At 38.6% G+C, this 15997-nt stretch overlaps 1 protein-coding gene across 1 annotated transcript; it reads left to right on the forward strand.

The window, feature by feature from the left end:
* The first annotated feature begins 245 nt into the window (after window positions 1-245).
* On the forward strand, window positions 246-2090 carry LOC122034760. Its single transcript, XM_042594100.1, has one exon. It carries the CDS (start codon window positions 377-379, stop codon window positions 1904-1906), a length of 1530 nt encoding a protein of 509 aa, XP_042450034.1. The 5' UTR covers window positions 246-376; the 3' UTR covers window positions 1907-2090.
* Window positions 2091-15997: the final 13907 nt, after the last annotated feature.

A 15997-nucleotide genomic window follows, 5' to 3' on the forward strand; every position in this document is an offset into this window, starting at 1 on the left:
AATAATAATAATAAATCCAAGGTCGCCCATGTCTGTGTGTGTTGTTTGTACGTGGTCACGTAGAAGAGGAGGAGCGACTGCACGTGGCTCAGCTTCATCCGCCAACGCTTCATGGCCAATTGGCCACAGACTGTAACGGTTACATTCCGCGAGTCACACAGCCGCCACATCAACCACCGGAAGAATATTAATTAATCGCGCGATTTTTGTGATCCAAAACCAAACGACGTACGGATGCGGCTAAGGCTACCTCTGTTCCACACCAATCTATCGATCTCCTGGTGGCTGTGGCTAAGGCATATAGAATTATAGACCATGTCTGCCAAAGAGAACCTTAGACGACGAGCACAATTGCCCACTAGACCAGCAGCGATCGATGGACGACGTGTGGTCGTGGATCTCCTCTCTCCCTGATCCTTCTCAATGGCCTTCGACTCTCCCCTCGCTCACCCTCGCCTCGTCCGCCGACGGCAGGTCTATCTGCCTCTCTGCCGACCGCACCGCCGGCTCCGACTCCGAGGCGCTTCTCACTTTCTCCCTCACCCTCCACGGCTTCCACCCCATCGGCCTCTCCCGCACCCTCTGGCTTTCCGACCCTGTCACTCCCTCCTCCCCTCACATCTCTCTCCTACTCCAGCTCCTCGCCGAGTCCATCTCCACGTCGACGTCGTCGTTCCCGCTCCCCGCGGCGAAACTCGAGGAGGAACTCGTCTCCCTTGGCGGCGAAGAGGACGACGAGCAGGCTGCGTCTTTCCTCTGCCTCGTTCTGCTCATCCGCCTCTTCTGGCTCTGCGCCACCGAGGCCCCTGCTGACGCCGGCTTCCTCTTCTTCCGCTCGCTCGACGGCCCCCTGGAGCGGACCCTCTCCGGAATCCGCCTCGCCCTGGGCAGAGTCCTCCTCGCGCTCGGGCCAGATGCCGAGGGTCGGCTCATGCGCTCGCTCGGCTACATGCTGTGCAAGTGGTGCATCCTCCGCGAGCTGCAGGGCGGCGGCGGCCCAGCCGGGTGCTGCCCTTCGTACGCGGCCGAGAGGCACGGGCTATGGGTGTTGAAGGGGTTCGCGCCGGTGCCGGCCATGGCCCGGTACGGGACATCCGCGTCCACCGGCGGCCAGAGCCTGGAGGCGAAGGACTCGGTGCTGCGCTACGCGCTGGCTCACCAGCAGCTGGAAGCGGTGGTCCAGTTGGAGTACACGGTGTGTCTGCGGGACCCGCGGTTCATCCGAGTGAGCGTCCGGGTCGACAACGTGCGCCTCCACGTGGTCCGGCTCCGGTTCGGGCGGCGCAAGGATGAGGTGGGGAAAGAGGAGCAGGAGGTGGATGCGGAGCTGCACTTCCCGTCGCGGGCTCGGGTGTGGGTGGGGCCGGAGCTGGGGGCGAGCTACGCGACGGGGCCCAGCCTGGGGCGGTCGAGCGGGAACCCAGAGCGGGAGCTGGAGGCTGCCCGGACGCTGAAGGGGCGGTTCGGGGGAGGGAAGGCGGCGGGGGTAAAGGCCACGGCGCGGACGGCCACAAGGGCGCGGGGGCGAAGCTGGCGGTGGGAACAGGAGGCGGAGGGCGGGGTGGGAGTGTTCGAGGGAGTCCTGTGCGACGGGGCGACGGGGGCTGAGGTGGCGGAGTGGAGACCGGGGGGCGGGGGAGTGGATCCGAGGGGAGGGATGCGGAGGAGGTACAGCGGATGGGGGAGGGCGTTCAGCAAGGGGGGAGGAGTGGTGGTTGCTGGCGATGAATTGGCGGAGGCGGTCGAGTGGAGGGTGGGGCGGGAGATGGAGGGGCGCGTGGCACGGTGGCGGGTGGGAGGAAGAGTGTGGGTGAGCTACTTCGCAAACGAGATGAAGACCGGCTACTACGACACCAGGAGCGTGGAATGGAGGGAGGAGGTGGAATTGGCCTTCGTCGCCGCCTGAGTTGCAATTACCAGTCTCCCTGCATGATACAATCAAGATTTGTCCCTTCTTTTGCTGAAAATAAATGGTTAAGTGGCTGGTAAATGTTATCCCACCTAAAAATTTTAAGAAAATTTTATCTTAAATTATATTTGATATGATGTATAAAGGTGGGGCTCAATAAAATCATATAATCATTAGTCAAGGAAATATGACAGCTAATAATCAAAGTGATGTGGTAGTCAAAAGTCAAAAGGACGTAGCAGTCAACAATCAAGGGAATGCGGGAGTCAAATCGCCTCGCGTCATCAGCAGTATAATTCTTGGTCTAGCACAAGCAAGGCAGGTCTTCAGATCTTAGACATAACACGCAGTCTGGACTAGTTCTTGGCTTGGCCCCGACTCATCGGGTTTCCCCAGCTTGAGCTTTGTAGATGGTCCTGCTACTTTTGCTAAAATAACTCACGACTGGCTCTTCAACGGTCACGTCGTTAGTTCATCAAGGCTCAATCTTGGTGGTGCCTCAAAGCGGTCATTCCGAACTATCTGTAGCTAAACCTGGACGGCAACAACAATGTCAGAGAATCGTAACCTCCTGACAGAGAATAATTGTCATATGTCAAGGAATATTTTATTGGCCTACTATTACTTGAAAGTAGAACCTTCCTTCCATCAATAAGAGGTCGTCATACATCCTCTCTCACCCGACAGATCCTGACACCTAACATTCTCTGACAATAGTCAGACTCTAGTGGTATGTAGTGTTATATAAAAAGGGATGTCATCTTCCTTGGCCAGGTACGCACACATACACACTTATCTTCAACAGTTCTTTTTCTATAGTATACTGTTATTCCGCGAAAAAGGGATCTGCCTTGAGCGTCGGAGGGTCTGCGCTAGGGACTTTTTCCCTGGTTTCTGGTCTCTAACACTCTGAATGCTTGTCTGAGTTTGTGCAGAGTTTAAGTACCGCCAGCCCTCATACTATAGACCTTGGGGTTCCATGTGAGGGTTAGCTTTTGAGACGTACATACCCAAGGTGCGTCAAAGTTGCCTCTCCATCAACACCAAAGTCATCTATGTCAGCCTCCGTCTGACTCAAATTCCGGACAGGATCAATTTGGCGCCGTCTGTGGGAATCTTCTCCACCTGCTCTGGAATGTGATAATGGAGGATAGTGGTAAAATCAACGTCACCGTGACAGTCGGAGAGTATGAACTGTTCAAAGAAGCCAAGAGACAAGCGGTTTCCAAAAAGCACACCACCGCTTCACAACCACATAGGCTGCATGTAGTCTAAGAGGAAACAACCTGAGGATTTCCCTCGAGCCTTCTATCGTGACCCATGACTAGATTATTACAACAAGAAGGAGCAGCATCAGGCCTTCTCGGCCAAGAGTTCCCCACCCAGAGATTCAAAAAAGGGGAAAACCATAGTTATCATGGAGGAAGGAGTTGCCTGAGGAATTATAAGTACCTTTCTCTTTGAGGGTGCTCGAGGAGAAACTGCTGAAGGGGTATAAGCCCCCATCTATTGGAGAGTATAACGATAGCAAGGATCTAGAGGATCATCTTTGCAAATTTCAGAACGTTGCGCTATTATACCAGTACAGCAACACCATTAAGTGCTGAGTATTTTTAAACAGTCTATCTGGCTCGGTACAAAAGTGGTTCAACGGATTGTCTATTGGATCCATCACCTGTTTTCAGGATTTCAAGAACGCTTTTCTACACCATTTCATCAGTAGCAGGAAATATCAGAAGACTAACCATTATCTATTCGCGCTCAGGCAGGGGTCTGTAGAGCCCCTCAAGGCCTATATAAAATGCTTCAACCATGTAACCCAAGACGTCCCCTCCGCTACCTCGGATATCTTGATGAGTGCCTTCTCTCATGGTTTGGTAGAAGGGGAGTTCTTCCGAGCTCTCATTCAAGAGCCTATGAAGAATTTTGATGAAATGCTATGGAAAGCAGCAAGTTACATTAATGTAGAGGAAGCCCAATCAGCTAGGAGGAAGGTAGACAGAGCGCCTACTCCTGTCAACAAGTCAGAGAAAAGGCCGCCACAACCTCCCGCTCAACCCTTGGCCCGCTCCAAGGATTCCCAATCGGGATTTTCACCTGGTCATGAATTTAGGGTGGCGCAACGAGTCGAAGCAGTCCAAGCTCCTAAACCCGGCCAGTGGGGGCCTTATTATTGTACCTATCATAGGTTCCACACCCATTACACAGGATATTATGTCCAGTTTGCCCGTGATTCTCGGTGGACAGCCGAACATAACATGCCTCCACCCGAGATCGCGCCTAAACTCCAGAGGCTGCTGGACAATCCGGTTACCGCCGCAAGACAACCAAGAAAGCCCCTGCCTGAGAGCGGAAGTCAGGGTAGTCAGCAGGTTGGCCGAGGCAAGGAGCCGATGGAATCCCCTAAGGAGGAGAATAGGGGAAATATCATCATCCGAGAAATCGACATGATCTCTGGGGGGCCCACGGATGGAGACTCCGCTAGAGCCCAGAAGTCTCATGAACGCCGCTTAGAGATACACACGGTAAGTTATGTAGGACCGTTAGATTCGATAGAGGGGGGGTGAATATCGATTCGAAAAATAAGAGTTTAAACGCAGCGGAAAAATAAAATAGACACAGATGTTTTTACTTCGTTCGGAGCCTGTGACGACTCCTACTCGAAGGCCCGTGGTCCTTGGCCACTTTCGTTGGGCAATCACTATCAATTCGAATATTACAGAGTTAAGTACAAGAATTGACAGATAAAGAAAATACCGACAATAGAATTAAAACAAAACCAGCACTGAGTCGGAGAGCTTTTCGTGGCGTCGCAAGAGCACAGAGCAGCAGATCTTGGATTCTTAGTTGATATCAAGCTCCACCCTTGCCCCTTCTTTTATATGAAGCTCAGGGCGCCCCGGATCCCTTCCAGGCGCCCTGGTGAGACGTGGCAGGTCCAACCAGTGAGCTCCACGGGCACCTGGATTGCCTCCGGGGCCCCGGACCCTGTTTTCCCGCAGAATCCGTCCTGCAAGACAAACGTTAGTCCGGAGGCAAATATATATCCTGTAAAACATATTGTTAGCACAATTAAAGTTCAACAAAGTAATAGCAAAGAGTATGACTTAGATTCCGTCTTTCCGAGACCGGAATCTAGTCACGATCTCGACTTAGATATCCGAAATGGATCTAAGCCGGATCGACGCCTAATGTTCCCTTCCCGGGAACGCGTCCTCGCAGTCACTCCCCTCCAGTGACTTACCTTACTTACCTGCCAGACGTCCGGTCAGCCCTTCGACCCGTCTGGACTTCTCGCCAGCTATCCGGTCAGCCCGTCGACCTAGCTGGACTTCTCGCCAAGCGTCCGGTCAGCCCGTCGACCCGCTTGGACTTCTCGCCAGCTATCCGGTCAGCCCGTCGACCTAGCTGGACTTCTCGCCAAGCGTCCGGTCAGCCCGTCGACCCGCTTGGACTTCTTGCCAGCTATCCGGTCAGCCCGTCGACCTAGCTGGACTTCGTGCCAGACATCCGGTCAGCCCGTCGACCTGTCTGGACTTCTCCTGCACACTCGATCAAAGTGTCAGACAACAACAAAACTAACTTAACCTATTTGTCATTCATCAAAACCTGGGTTAAATCGTTAGTGCTAACCGCACCAACAATCTCCCCTTTTTTGATGTAATGACAACCTGGTTAAGTTAGTGAAAACATATGCAAGAAACAACATGCATTTATGTGGTTTTAAAGTTAGTTTGTATTTTCAAATTGGTTTAGCTAACTTAACCACCTCCCCCTCCCCCTTTGTCATTCATAAAAAATAAGCAAGGGTAAACAATCATAGTGTAGAGTTACTGTAAAAAGTAATCAAATTTTGAAACATATCTAAGTTTGGTTCAAAATTGAAAGATAAAAGTACAATTTCTAACACCAAGTTAAAAAAATAATCAAGTTGACTTGGGGGAGACAAGTTGAATTTTGAAAAGTATAAATTTAAAGTTAATCAAGTTTAACTTTTCAAGTGTGTAAAAATTTTCAAATCAGGTTTTTCAAATTTACTTTTCATGTTTAAGTAACATTTACTTTTCAAAAAGGTAAATTTTCAACTTCGATTTTTCAAAACAAAGCAAAAATTAAACAAGTAAGAATAATTTTTCAAGAAGTAAAATTTTTGGCAAAATAAATTTTTAAGGCTAATTTGATAAAAGATAAGTTTGGAAAGTTGAATTTTCAAGCATATGTTACAAAACTGAATAAGTTTAAATTTGCAATATTCAACTTTTAAAATCAGGTTTAAAAATTAGGTGGGATTAAACTTAGTTAAATTTAACTTTTTGAAAACTGGTGTTTTAAAAATAAGTTAGTTTTAAAATAGATGTAAAAAAGTATTTTTCAAACACACAAAATTTTAATTAATTTCTCCCCCTGAACTTGATACTTAAAAGTTTGAAAATATTTGCTAAAAATATTCAAAGAAATTTTTTTTTTTAAATGATTTTTAAAAGAGTTTTTAAAATAATTTTTTTTTTTAGAATGTTTTAAAAGAGTTTTTAAAAATATTTTAAAAAGTTTTTTTTAAAGAATTTTAAAAAATAGTTTTTAAAGAATTTTAAAAATAGTTTTAAAAGAATTTTAAAAATAGTTTTTAAAGAATTTTTAAAATAGTTTTTAAAGAATTTTTCAAATAGTTTTTAAAGAATTTTTCAAATAATTTTTAAAGAATTTTAAAAATAGTTTTTAAAGAAAAAAATAGTTTTTAAAGAATTTTAAAAATAGTTTTTAAAGAATTTTTAAAATAGTTTTTAAAGAATTTTTAAAATAGTTTTTAAAGAATTTTTAAAATAGTCTTTTAAAGAATTTTTAAAAATAGTTTTTACAGAATTTTTAAAATAGTTTTTAAAGAATTTTTAAAATAATTTTTAAATATAGTTTTTAAAGATTTTTTTAAAATAGTTTTTAAAGAATTTTTAAAATAGATTTTAAAGAATTTTTAAAAAATAGTTTTTAAAGAATTTTAAAAATAATTTTTAAATATAGTTTTTAAAGAATTTTTTAAAATAGTTTTTAAAGAATTTTTTAAAATAGATTTTAAAGAATTTTTAAAATAATTTTTAAATATAGTTTTTAAAGAATTTTTAAAATAGTTTTTAAAGAATTTTAAAAAATAATTTTTAAATATAGTTTTTAAAGAATTTTTTAAAATAGTTTTTAAAGAATTTTTAAAATAGATTTTAAAGAATTTTTAAAATAGTTTTTAAAGAGTTTTAAAAATAGTTTTTAAAGAATTTTTAAAATAGTTTTTAAAGAATTTTAAAAAATAGTTTTTAAAGAATTTTAAAAATAGTTTTTAAAGAGTTTTAAAAATAGTTTTTAAAGAATTTTTAAAATAGTTTTTTAAAGAATTTTTAAAAATAGTTTTTAAAGAATTTTTAAAATAATTTTTAAATATAGTTTTTAAAGAATTTTTTAAAATAGTTTTTAAAGAATTTTTAAAATAGATTTTAAAGAATTTTTAAAATAGTTTTTAAAAAAATTTTAAAATAGATTTTAAAGAATTTTTAAAATAGTTTTTAAAGAGTTTTTAAAATAGTTTTTTAAAGAATTTTTAAAAAATAGTTTTTAAAGAATTTTTAAAATAGTTTTTAAAGAATTTTTAAAATAGATTTTAAAGAATTTTTAAAATAGTTTTTAAAGAATTTTTAAAAATAGTTTTTAAAGAATTTTTAAAATAGTTTTTAACGAATTTTGAAAATGGTTTTTAAAGAATTTTTAAAATGGTTTTTAAAGTTATTATAATTTGAATTTGAAATTCAATTTGAAATTCGAAATTTAATTTTAATTAATTTTAATTTAATTTGAAATTTGAAAATTAATTTTAATTTGAAAATTATTTAATTTAATCCTTATTCATCTCACCCGATCTAGATTATCAATCAGGGAATCCTATAATTTTGTGAGATGAATTAGATTTAATTACAGAGTTTGGTTTAACTTGTGTTAGATTCAGGTTTAGCTTTGGTCTCAACAAATAGGCATTCTTCGGATAAACTTTTAAGCTTGGTGAGTCACCTGGACATCATTAGAAGTAACCAACCCTTTGAGGTTTTCCGAATAGTCCTATCCACGGAGCTTAGTACTAAACCTTGGTCTACCTAGTTAGGATCCGTAAGGGGTAGCTTCGGTCAGTTCCACTTGGTCAAATGCACCAGATCGAAGTCATATCTTTCTAGACATGCGATGCCCAAGCTTCCCCAACGTACTATCATCCAAAACTTCACCAGTACTACTTGTCAAGTTAAACTTTTGTCCCTGTTTATTCTATTCCTAACTACCCTGCCAGGTAGGTTGGTTTTTGGGTACCCTACCGGGTAAGTTTGTTTCGGTTACCCTGTCGGGTAAATTATTTTTGGAGGTGCCAGCTATTCTGGAGCCTCCCCCTAAATTGTTGATTTTTATTTTTAAGATTTCTTGTATAATTAGAGTTAGTTTTAGTTAAGTTTTAATGTTTAATTTGTAATTTAAATTTAAGTTTTTAATTTTGAATTAATTAAATTGGTCAAATTATCTTTCTTTAAAAGAGTATATTTAATATTTAAATTTTCTTTCAATTTTAATTTTATTGGGTTAATTGACTTATCTTTCTTTAGTAGCTTATTTTTAAAGTTTAGGTTTTTATTTAATTTTGAGTTAATTAAATTGTTTGAATTATATTTCTTTAAGGGTTTATCTTTTAACTTTTTATTAATTGTTAATTTTGAATTTTCTAGATTATTTTTGTTTAATATGTTATCTTTAACATTTAATTTTAAGTTTGTTAACTTCCGTTTTAATTTTATCAAAGTGTTTGATTTTATCCTTATATTTTCTTTACCTTTTAAGTTGATATAATTAGTGGAATTTATTAAATAAGTCTTATCATTAAAATTTAATTTTTTGTTAATTAAATTATCTTGGATTTGGATAGAATTTTCTAGATTGATATTGTCTAGATTATTAAACAATTTATTAATTGTGTCTAGATTGATATTGACCTTGTCATCCTTTTTGTTTGAATTTTCAAATTTGTTTAGGTTTAAATTCGAATTTTTAGATTTATTAATTATTTTCAGATTTTCTGTATTTTCTAAATTAATTATATTTGTTTTATCAGAAAATATCCTAGGGGTATTTTCTGTATTTTCTGAATTAATTATATTTGTTTTATCAGAAAATATCCTAGGGGTATTTTCGCAAGTATTGTCATGTACACTATTTTCACATATACTTTCAGATATATCCAAATTAACATGCACATATTTTAAACTACTACTAGCAAGGGTGTTTTGGTAAATATTACTAACCTTGAGCGCAACCCCTAATTCAGTTGGATCTGACTCGAGTCCGGATTCGACTTTAACTTGATCTTCTAGCTCCATTGGCGTCTCGTGAAGCTTGATCAACTGGGTCCACAGCTCATATGCATTCTTGTATTTTTCTAGTCTGCATATGATATTGTTAGGTAAAATATTACAAATAATTTTACTTACATTTTTATTCAGTTCCGAGTTCTGAGAAGGTTTTTTCAATATTAGCATATAATCGATATCTACGCTTCCTAAGAAGCATTCCATTCTTCGCCTCCAGTAGTTGAAATCTTCATCGTACGGTGGTGGTTCATTGGGATTCCATCCTTCTTGAAAAGACATTGTTCTTGCACATAATGAAACAAAGACAAAATCCCAAGACTTGGTCTTGGATTAGCAGTGCTGGAAAAAATAATATTTCACTAATTTTTTTTTAAATAATAAAATATTATTAAAATATTAATAAAAAATATTATCTCAAATTTTTGAAAATGTAATATTTTGTCGATACTAAATAATAGTGAAAAGATGACGATGTATTTTTCAAAAACAGTTTTGGAGGGAAAAAACGAAAGGCGTAAGGTTTTATTTAAAAGACAAACGATATCTAATTTTTCTTTAAAAAAGTCCCCCCTTTGCCTGATTGGTGGTTGCACCAAATCAGAGCGGTACCTGCTCTGATACCACTTGTAAGACCGTTAGATTCGATAGAGGGGGGGTGAATATCGATTCGAAAAATAAGAGTTTAAACGCAGCGGAAAAATAAAATAGACACAGATGTTTTTACTTCGTTCGGAGCCTGTGACGACTCCTACTCGAAGGCCCGTGGTCCTTGACCACTTTCGTTGGGCAATCACTATCAATTCGAATATTACAGAGTTAAGTACAAGAATTGACAGATAAAGAAAATACCGACAATAGAATTAAAACAAAACCAGCACTGGGTCGGAGAGCTTTTCGTGGCGTCGCAAGAGCACAGAGCAGCAGATCTTGGATTCTTAGTTGATATCAAGCTCCACCCTTGCCCCTTCTTTTATATGAAGCTCAGGGCGCCCCGGATCCCTTCCAGGCGCCCTGGTGAGACGTGGCAGGTCCAACCAGTGAGCTCCACGTGGCGACGCGCAATCAGGATAAAGTTTGCCTCCCGGGCGCCCGAATCCCTTCCGGGCGCCCGGACCTCCGGGCGCCTGGATTCCTTCCGGGCGCCCGGACCCTGTTTTCCCGCAGAATCCGTCCTGCAAGACAAACGTTAGTCCGGAGGCAAATATATATCCTGTAAAACATATTGTTAGCACAATTAAAGTTCAACAAAGTAATAGCAAAGAGTATGACTTAGATTCCGTCTTTCCGAGACCGGAATCTAGTCACGATCTCGACTTAGATATCCGAAATGGATCTAAGCCGGATCGACGCCTAATGTTCCCTTCCCGGGAACGCGTCCTCGCAGTCACTCCCCTCCAGTGACTTACCTTACTTACCTGCCAGACGTCTGGTCAGCCCTTCGACCCGTCTGGACTTCTCGCCAGCTATCCGGTCAGCCCGTCGACCTAGCTGGACTTCTCGCCAAGCGTCCGGTCAGCCCGTCGACCCGCTTGGACTTCTCGCCAGCTATCCGGTCAGCCTGTCGACCTAGCTGGACTTCTCGCCAAGCGTCCGGTCAGCCCGTCGACTCGCTTGGACTTCTTGCCAGCTATCAGGTCAGCCCGTCGACCTAGCTGGACTTCGTGCCAGACATCCGGTCAGCCCGTCGACCTGTCTGGACTTCTCCTGCACACTCGATCAAAGTGTCAGACAACAACAAAACTAACTTAACCTATTTGTCATTCATCAAAACCTGGGTTAAATCGTTAGTGCTAACCGCACCAACAAGTTACACCTAGGAACCCCTCAATCAGCTTCGGACCGCAAGACTTGGAGGGAGTGGAGCTCCCCCATGATGATGCCCTCATAATCAAAGCTGTCATCGCCAATAGTCGCGTGGCCAGGGTTTTCATTGACACCGAAAGCTCTATCAACGTGTTGTTCAAAAACGCATTTGATGGCATGCAGATCAACGCCAGCAAACTTCAACCTGCAGCCAGCTCGTTATATGGGGTTCACAAGTAATGAAGTGCGACCAATGGGTGAGATAAAGCTAGCCATATCTCTGGGTAGGGAACCATTAGTGAGGACGTGGAGGAGCACCTTTATCATAGTGGATTCTCCATCTTTCTACAATGTTATTTTAGGGAGGCCCGCCCAACATGAATTTCGAATGACAGTCTTCACCTTTCATCAAAAGATAAAATTCCTGGTGGGAGACCAAATCAAGGAAGTTAAAGGCAAACAACTGGTCTCCCGTAGGTGCTATGTGGATATGGTGAAGGTTGAGGCTCGGAAAACTCAAAAGACCTAGGATGGGAGAATTCACGTCATTCAAGAGAGCCCTTACCTATAACGGAAGAACCCATTCCTTGGGAGGAGGTCTAGCTTTATCCTTATCATCCGAAAAGCATCACTTGCGTCTCAAGCGACTTGCCGACTGAAATTAAGTCGAATTTGGTTGAATGTCTGGTGTGCAACAGGGACATCTTCGCCTGGTCCCCTAAGGAGCTGCTGGGAGTCAAACCCGAGGTAGCTGAGCACAAACTTCATCTCTTGCCTGATTCTCGACTGGTCAAGCAGAAGAAGAGAAACTTCTCAACCGAGAAAAATAAGATAATCCAAGCTGAAGTCGATCAGCTCTTAAAAGCAGGACACGTTAGAGAAGTGCAATTCCTGCCCTGGCTCTCTAACGTGGTCCTAGTGTCCAAACCCAACAATAAGTGGAGGGTCTGCATCAACTTTCGGGACCTCAACTGGGCCAGGCCTAAAGATTGCTACCCTTTACCGTGGATCGATCAGATGGTGGATTCAACCTCGGGCTGCTAAAGGATCTGCATGCTCGATGCCTATCAAGCATACCACCAGATTCCTCTAGCTCGAGAAGACAAGGAGAAAGTTAGCTTCATCACGACCAACGGTACTTTCTGTTATACAGTCATGCCGTTTCGCCTACAGAATGCAGGAGCTATTTATCAGAGGATGATGGACAAGATCTTCCGAGAGCGCCACTATAAAAAAAAAACTGATAGACAACGCTTTAAAAGTGTTGTCTATGTATTTGAAAAAGTATTGTTAAAAACACTATTGTTAAAGTCCACTCAATGACAACACTTTAAAAGCGTTGTAATTTGTAGCAAAGATAACGCTTTTGCAACGCTTTAAAAGTGTTGTTGGTTTTTTTTGCAACAACAACATTTTTGCAATGCTTTAAAAGCGTTGTCGTTGGTAGCAAGGACAACGTTATTGCAATATTTTAAAAGTATTGTTGTTTTTTGCAAAGATAATACTATTACAATGCTTTAAAAGCATTATTTTTTTTTTTAAAAAAATCTATTTACAAAATCATTGTTTTTATATTTACAAAACTATTATTTTTCTTTTAACATGTCCAGATTCAAATTTGACATATAATAGCAGTTAATCAGCTCGGTTAATGATTTCAAACTCATATCAAAATAATAGAATTCAACTATAAAGTAGATATTAATTAGTATTTACAAGAGAAGCAAATATCAAATTAAAATCTAGTTCTATTTCAAAGTAGATAGTAACATTCAAATTTAAAACAAAGGAGCACAAAATAGCTAGTCGACCTCGAAGCCAACTATCTGTTTACTTCTGCTAGCTACACTAAAAAATGATTGCCGGCTTGAGACCGAGACAAAACACATAGTAATTACTAGCACAACAATGAAGAAGTAGCTTGTCTTTCTCAATTTGATTGTTTAAAGAGCACAACACTTGTATCCCAGAGTTATTTCTTGGTCGAGTAAATTCAATTGCAGGAAGAAGCAATTGGATTTTGTTTAGGATCTTTGTGAGCTCTAAATAGATTGAACAGTTGGCCTGAAATATAAAAAAGAATTACAGTCAACAACTTGAATCAAAAAATTATTTCTACTAACTATTATCTATAAATAAACCAAAACTCATTGCCCAGAAATGGAGATTGTTGTTTTAACTACATGTCTACATGTTGCAATTTCTCCATTATAATATTGAACAATTCTAATATTGAGCACAAAATAAATGCTGCCATTCAAAATAATAAATTAAAAAATGGAACTCTCGAGCCACATCATGATATCTGTAATTCAAATTCTAAAGTACATTTTACTTCCTAACCTGAACAAGATTTTCCATTGTCAAAACATATTTATTGAATAATATGACAACTATAAAAATATGAACAACAACTAGTATTAGTAGTAGCAGTATAAAATTAGTTACTTACTGGAAGTTCTTGAACATACTCTATGTTGAACACCAATAGCCTGTTTAATATACTTAAAACTATTGCACAATCTGAGGAAGAAAATTATAATATAGTGAAGGATTAGGAATCTACTAATAAAGAATTAGCTTAGATATTTATACAACCACTAATGGTACCAATCCAACTACTCAAAACACTAGATGATAATTATTTGACATACGGTATTCCTTTAAAGAACATAATATTCTGAGTCATCCTTCTTACAAAAGCTTCCCATTTGATGTACAAAAGAGGGAACACAATGCTATACAGACGGAGGAATCAAGGCGCCTCTCTAAATGAAAGATAATAATCATTTCAAACCAACAAACAAATTTAGAGATGCCATTTATGATAATGAATATATTTGGCAGCTAAATCTCCTGTGTTGATTATGGCAAACATATGAAATATTGATGTGCCAGTTTTTGGCAAACTACCATTATACCTGCACACATATATAGTTGTTAAAGTAAAAGGAGAGTGTCTAAACAAAAATACATTCAATTCATATGTTAACTTTAACTAAATGGAAAAAGATGATCATCATTCCATAAATTTAAATCTAAATAAAGTTATGACAACTACCATTCCATACCTACTCATAAATATAATCTTATATACATTCTGCCAATTCAAACCACACCTCATCAATTTCTTCCCGAGAATACTCCGTTTTTGTGAACTGTGAACACACTTAGGTTATGTTAATAAAAAAAACAATCAAGACTCACTTTGCAAATTTTAAATAGTTTACTTCAAATAATTTGAGATAATCAAGATAATATTACTATTGATCGTAGTGAATTTCTCTCGATAGTTTCAACTTCTTCAATAATTTGTCTCATAAATCTCATCACATAATAACCATATTATTTCGCATCTTGTTGCTGAGGAGTCTATGGTAATTATAGACAAATTGTTAATGACAAATATACATATTAAAATATAAGTTAAGCATAATTACACATACCTTTACTACTTCCCACTTAGCATTTTTTTCTATCTTTCCTTCCTTTGTTTGAATTAAACAATCTTAAGGTCCTTCATACGTTAATAATATTTTATATATGAGTTTTTTTATTGAGTAAAATAAATGCTTAATAAAAGAAATATGAACTCACATTTCCACTACATATTTCCAATCCTTATCGCGAATGTGATGACTTAGGGAATCCAACAAATAAATAACATCCTTGTAAGGTTCAATGGCAGTGAGAATCCAATGAAAACTAAGCACAGACACATAATTAGTGCATATAATTTCTATAAATTATTGAAAGGAAGCAATTAAAAGTGATGTTTTAATTCTTACTTACCCGATATTACATGACACCAAAACTAGTTGATCTGCTGATGCACCACTCAACCTATCTGCTAAAATACTTGCCCTTTGGTTTAACCTTTCAAGCTTACCTATTTTGACATGAGTAGTTTTTGCAATATATGGGATGTTGTGTGGATTCATAAATATGAATTTCTCTTTCTTGTTATCTTTTAGCATCTTTTTATAAAGATACCTGTCATTGCAAAGAAAAGGATGATTGTCATAAGCTGAAGAAGAGTGAAAAAGAAAAAGATAAAGGGTCAAGATGAACGAAACACAAAATTTAAAAGTCATCTGGGACAAGTCTTCGTCAGAGTCTGAGATCGAGGCATACGCCGGACTTGTACTTATGGCAAATCATCAAGAAGTCAAAGAAGAAGTAAGCTCGTTTAAAATGAACATTGAGAGCATCGATGAAAGGAAAGTTTCAAATTATGAGTCTGACATGGTAAATGAAGTACAACTGTTATCTCCTGATCAGCTATATGAAGGTATGAATTGAAGATACTATCTAGATCATTATGTAAACTACGGACTAAATGCATAGATTTAAAAATAGAAAACAAGGAGATAAAAATAAACTTAATTAAAGCATGCCCATTAGAACTTTTGACAAAAATCAAATGAAAAACTTAACTTAAAAGATCAAATAGGAATATTGAAAAAGAATTATGCATGTTCAAATTCTAGAAATTTTCAATGGTTAAAATGGTATTTTAAACATCACAAGAGCCAAATTAGAAAGATTCCTAGAAATCATATATCACAATTTTTTTTTGATAAATCCAATAAGTAGGAACTTATTTTGGATTCCTAAATCATGTTTTACTTGATTAAAATTAATTATTATTTTTTACTTAATTGTAAATTACTTTAAAGTTAAATATTGTTTATAAAATTAATTAGTTTGTATACCTACTCTTCATATTTTCTATTGAAATTTTTTCTTGTGATGCACAAATCAATTAACCGTTAGTATACAAATTTTTGAGATTTTTCGACGATTATATAATTTTTGTCAATTTTTGACCAAAAATTTGAAGTTTAAAATTTCTAGGAGATGAATTTTGAAAAACCTAATTTTTTTAGGCTAATTACCG

Source organism: Zingiber officinale, chromosome 11B (genome assembly GCF_018446385.1).
Source record: "Zingiber officinale cultivar Zhangliang chromosome 11B, Zo_v1.1, whole genome shotgun sequence".
Lineage (NCBI taxonomy): Eukaryota > Viridiplantae > Streptophyta > Magnoliopsida > Zingiberales > Zingiberaceae > Zingiber > Zingiber officinale.

Bases quoted from the DNA above. Each gene is read 5' to 3' on its own strand.
- LOC122034760 (XM_042594100.1), top strand. From the start codon at position 377: ATGGACGACGTGTGGTCGTGGATCTCCTCTCTCCCTGATCCTTCTCAA.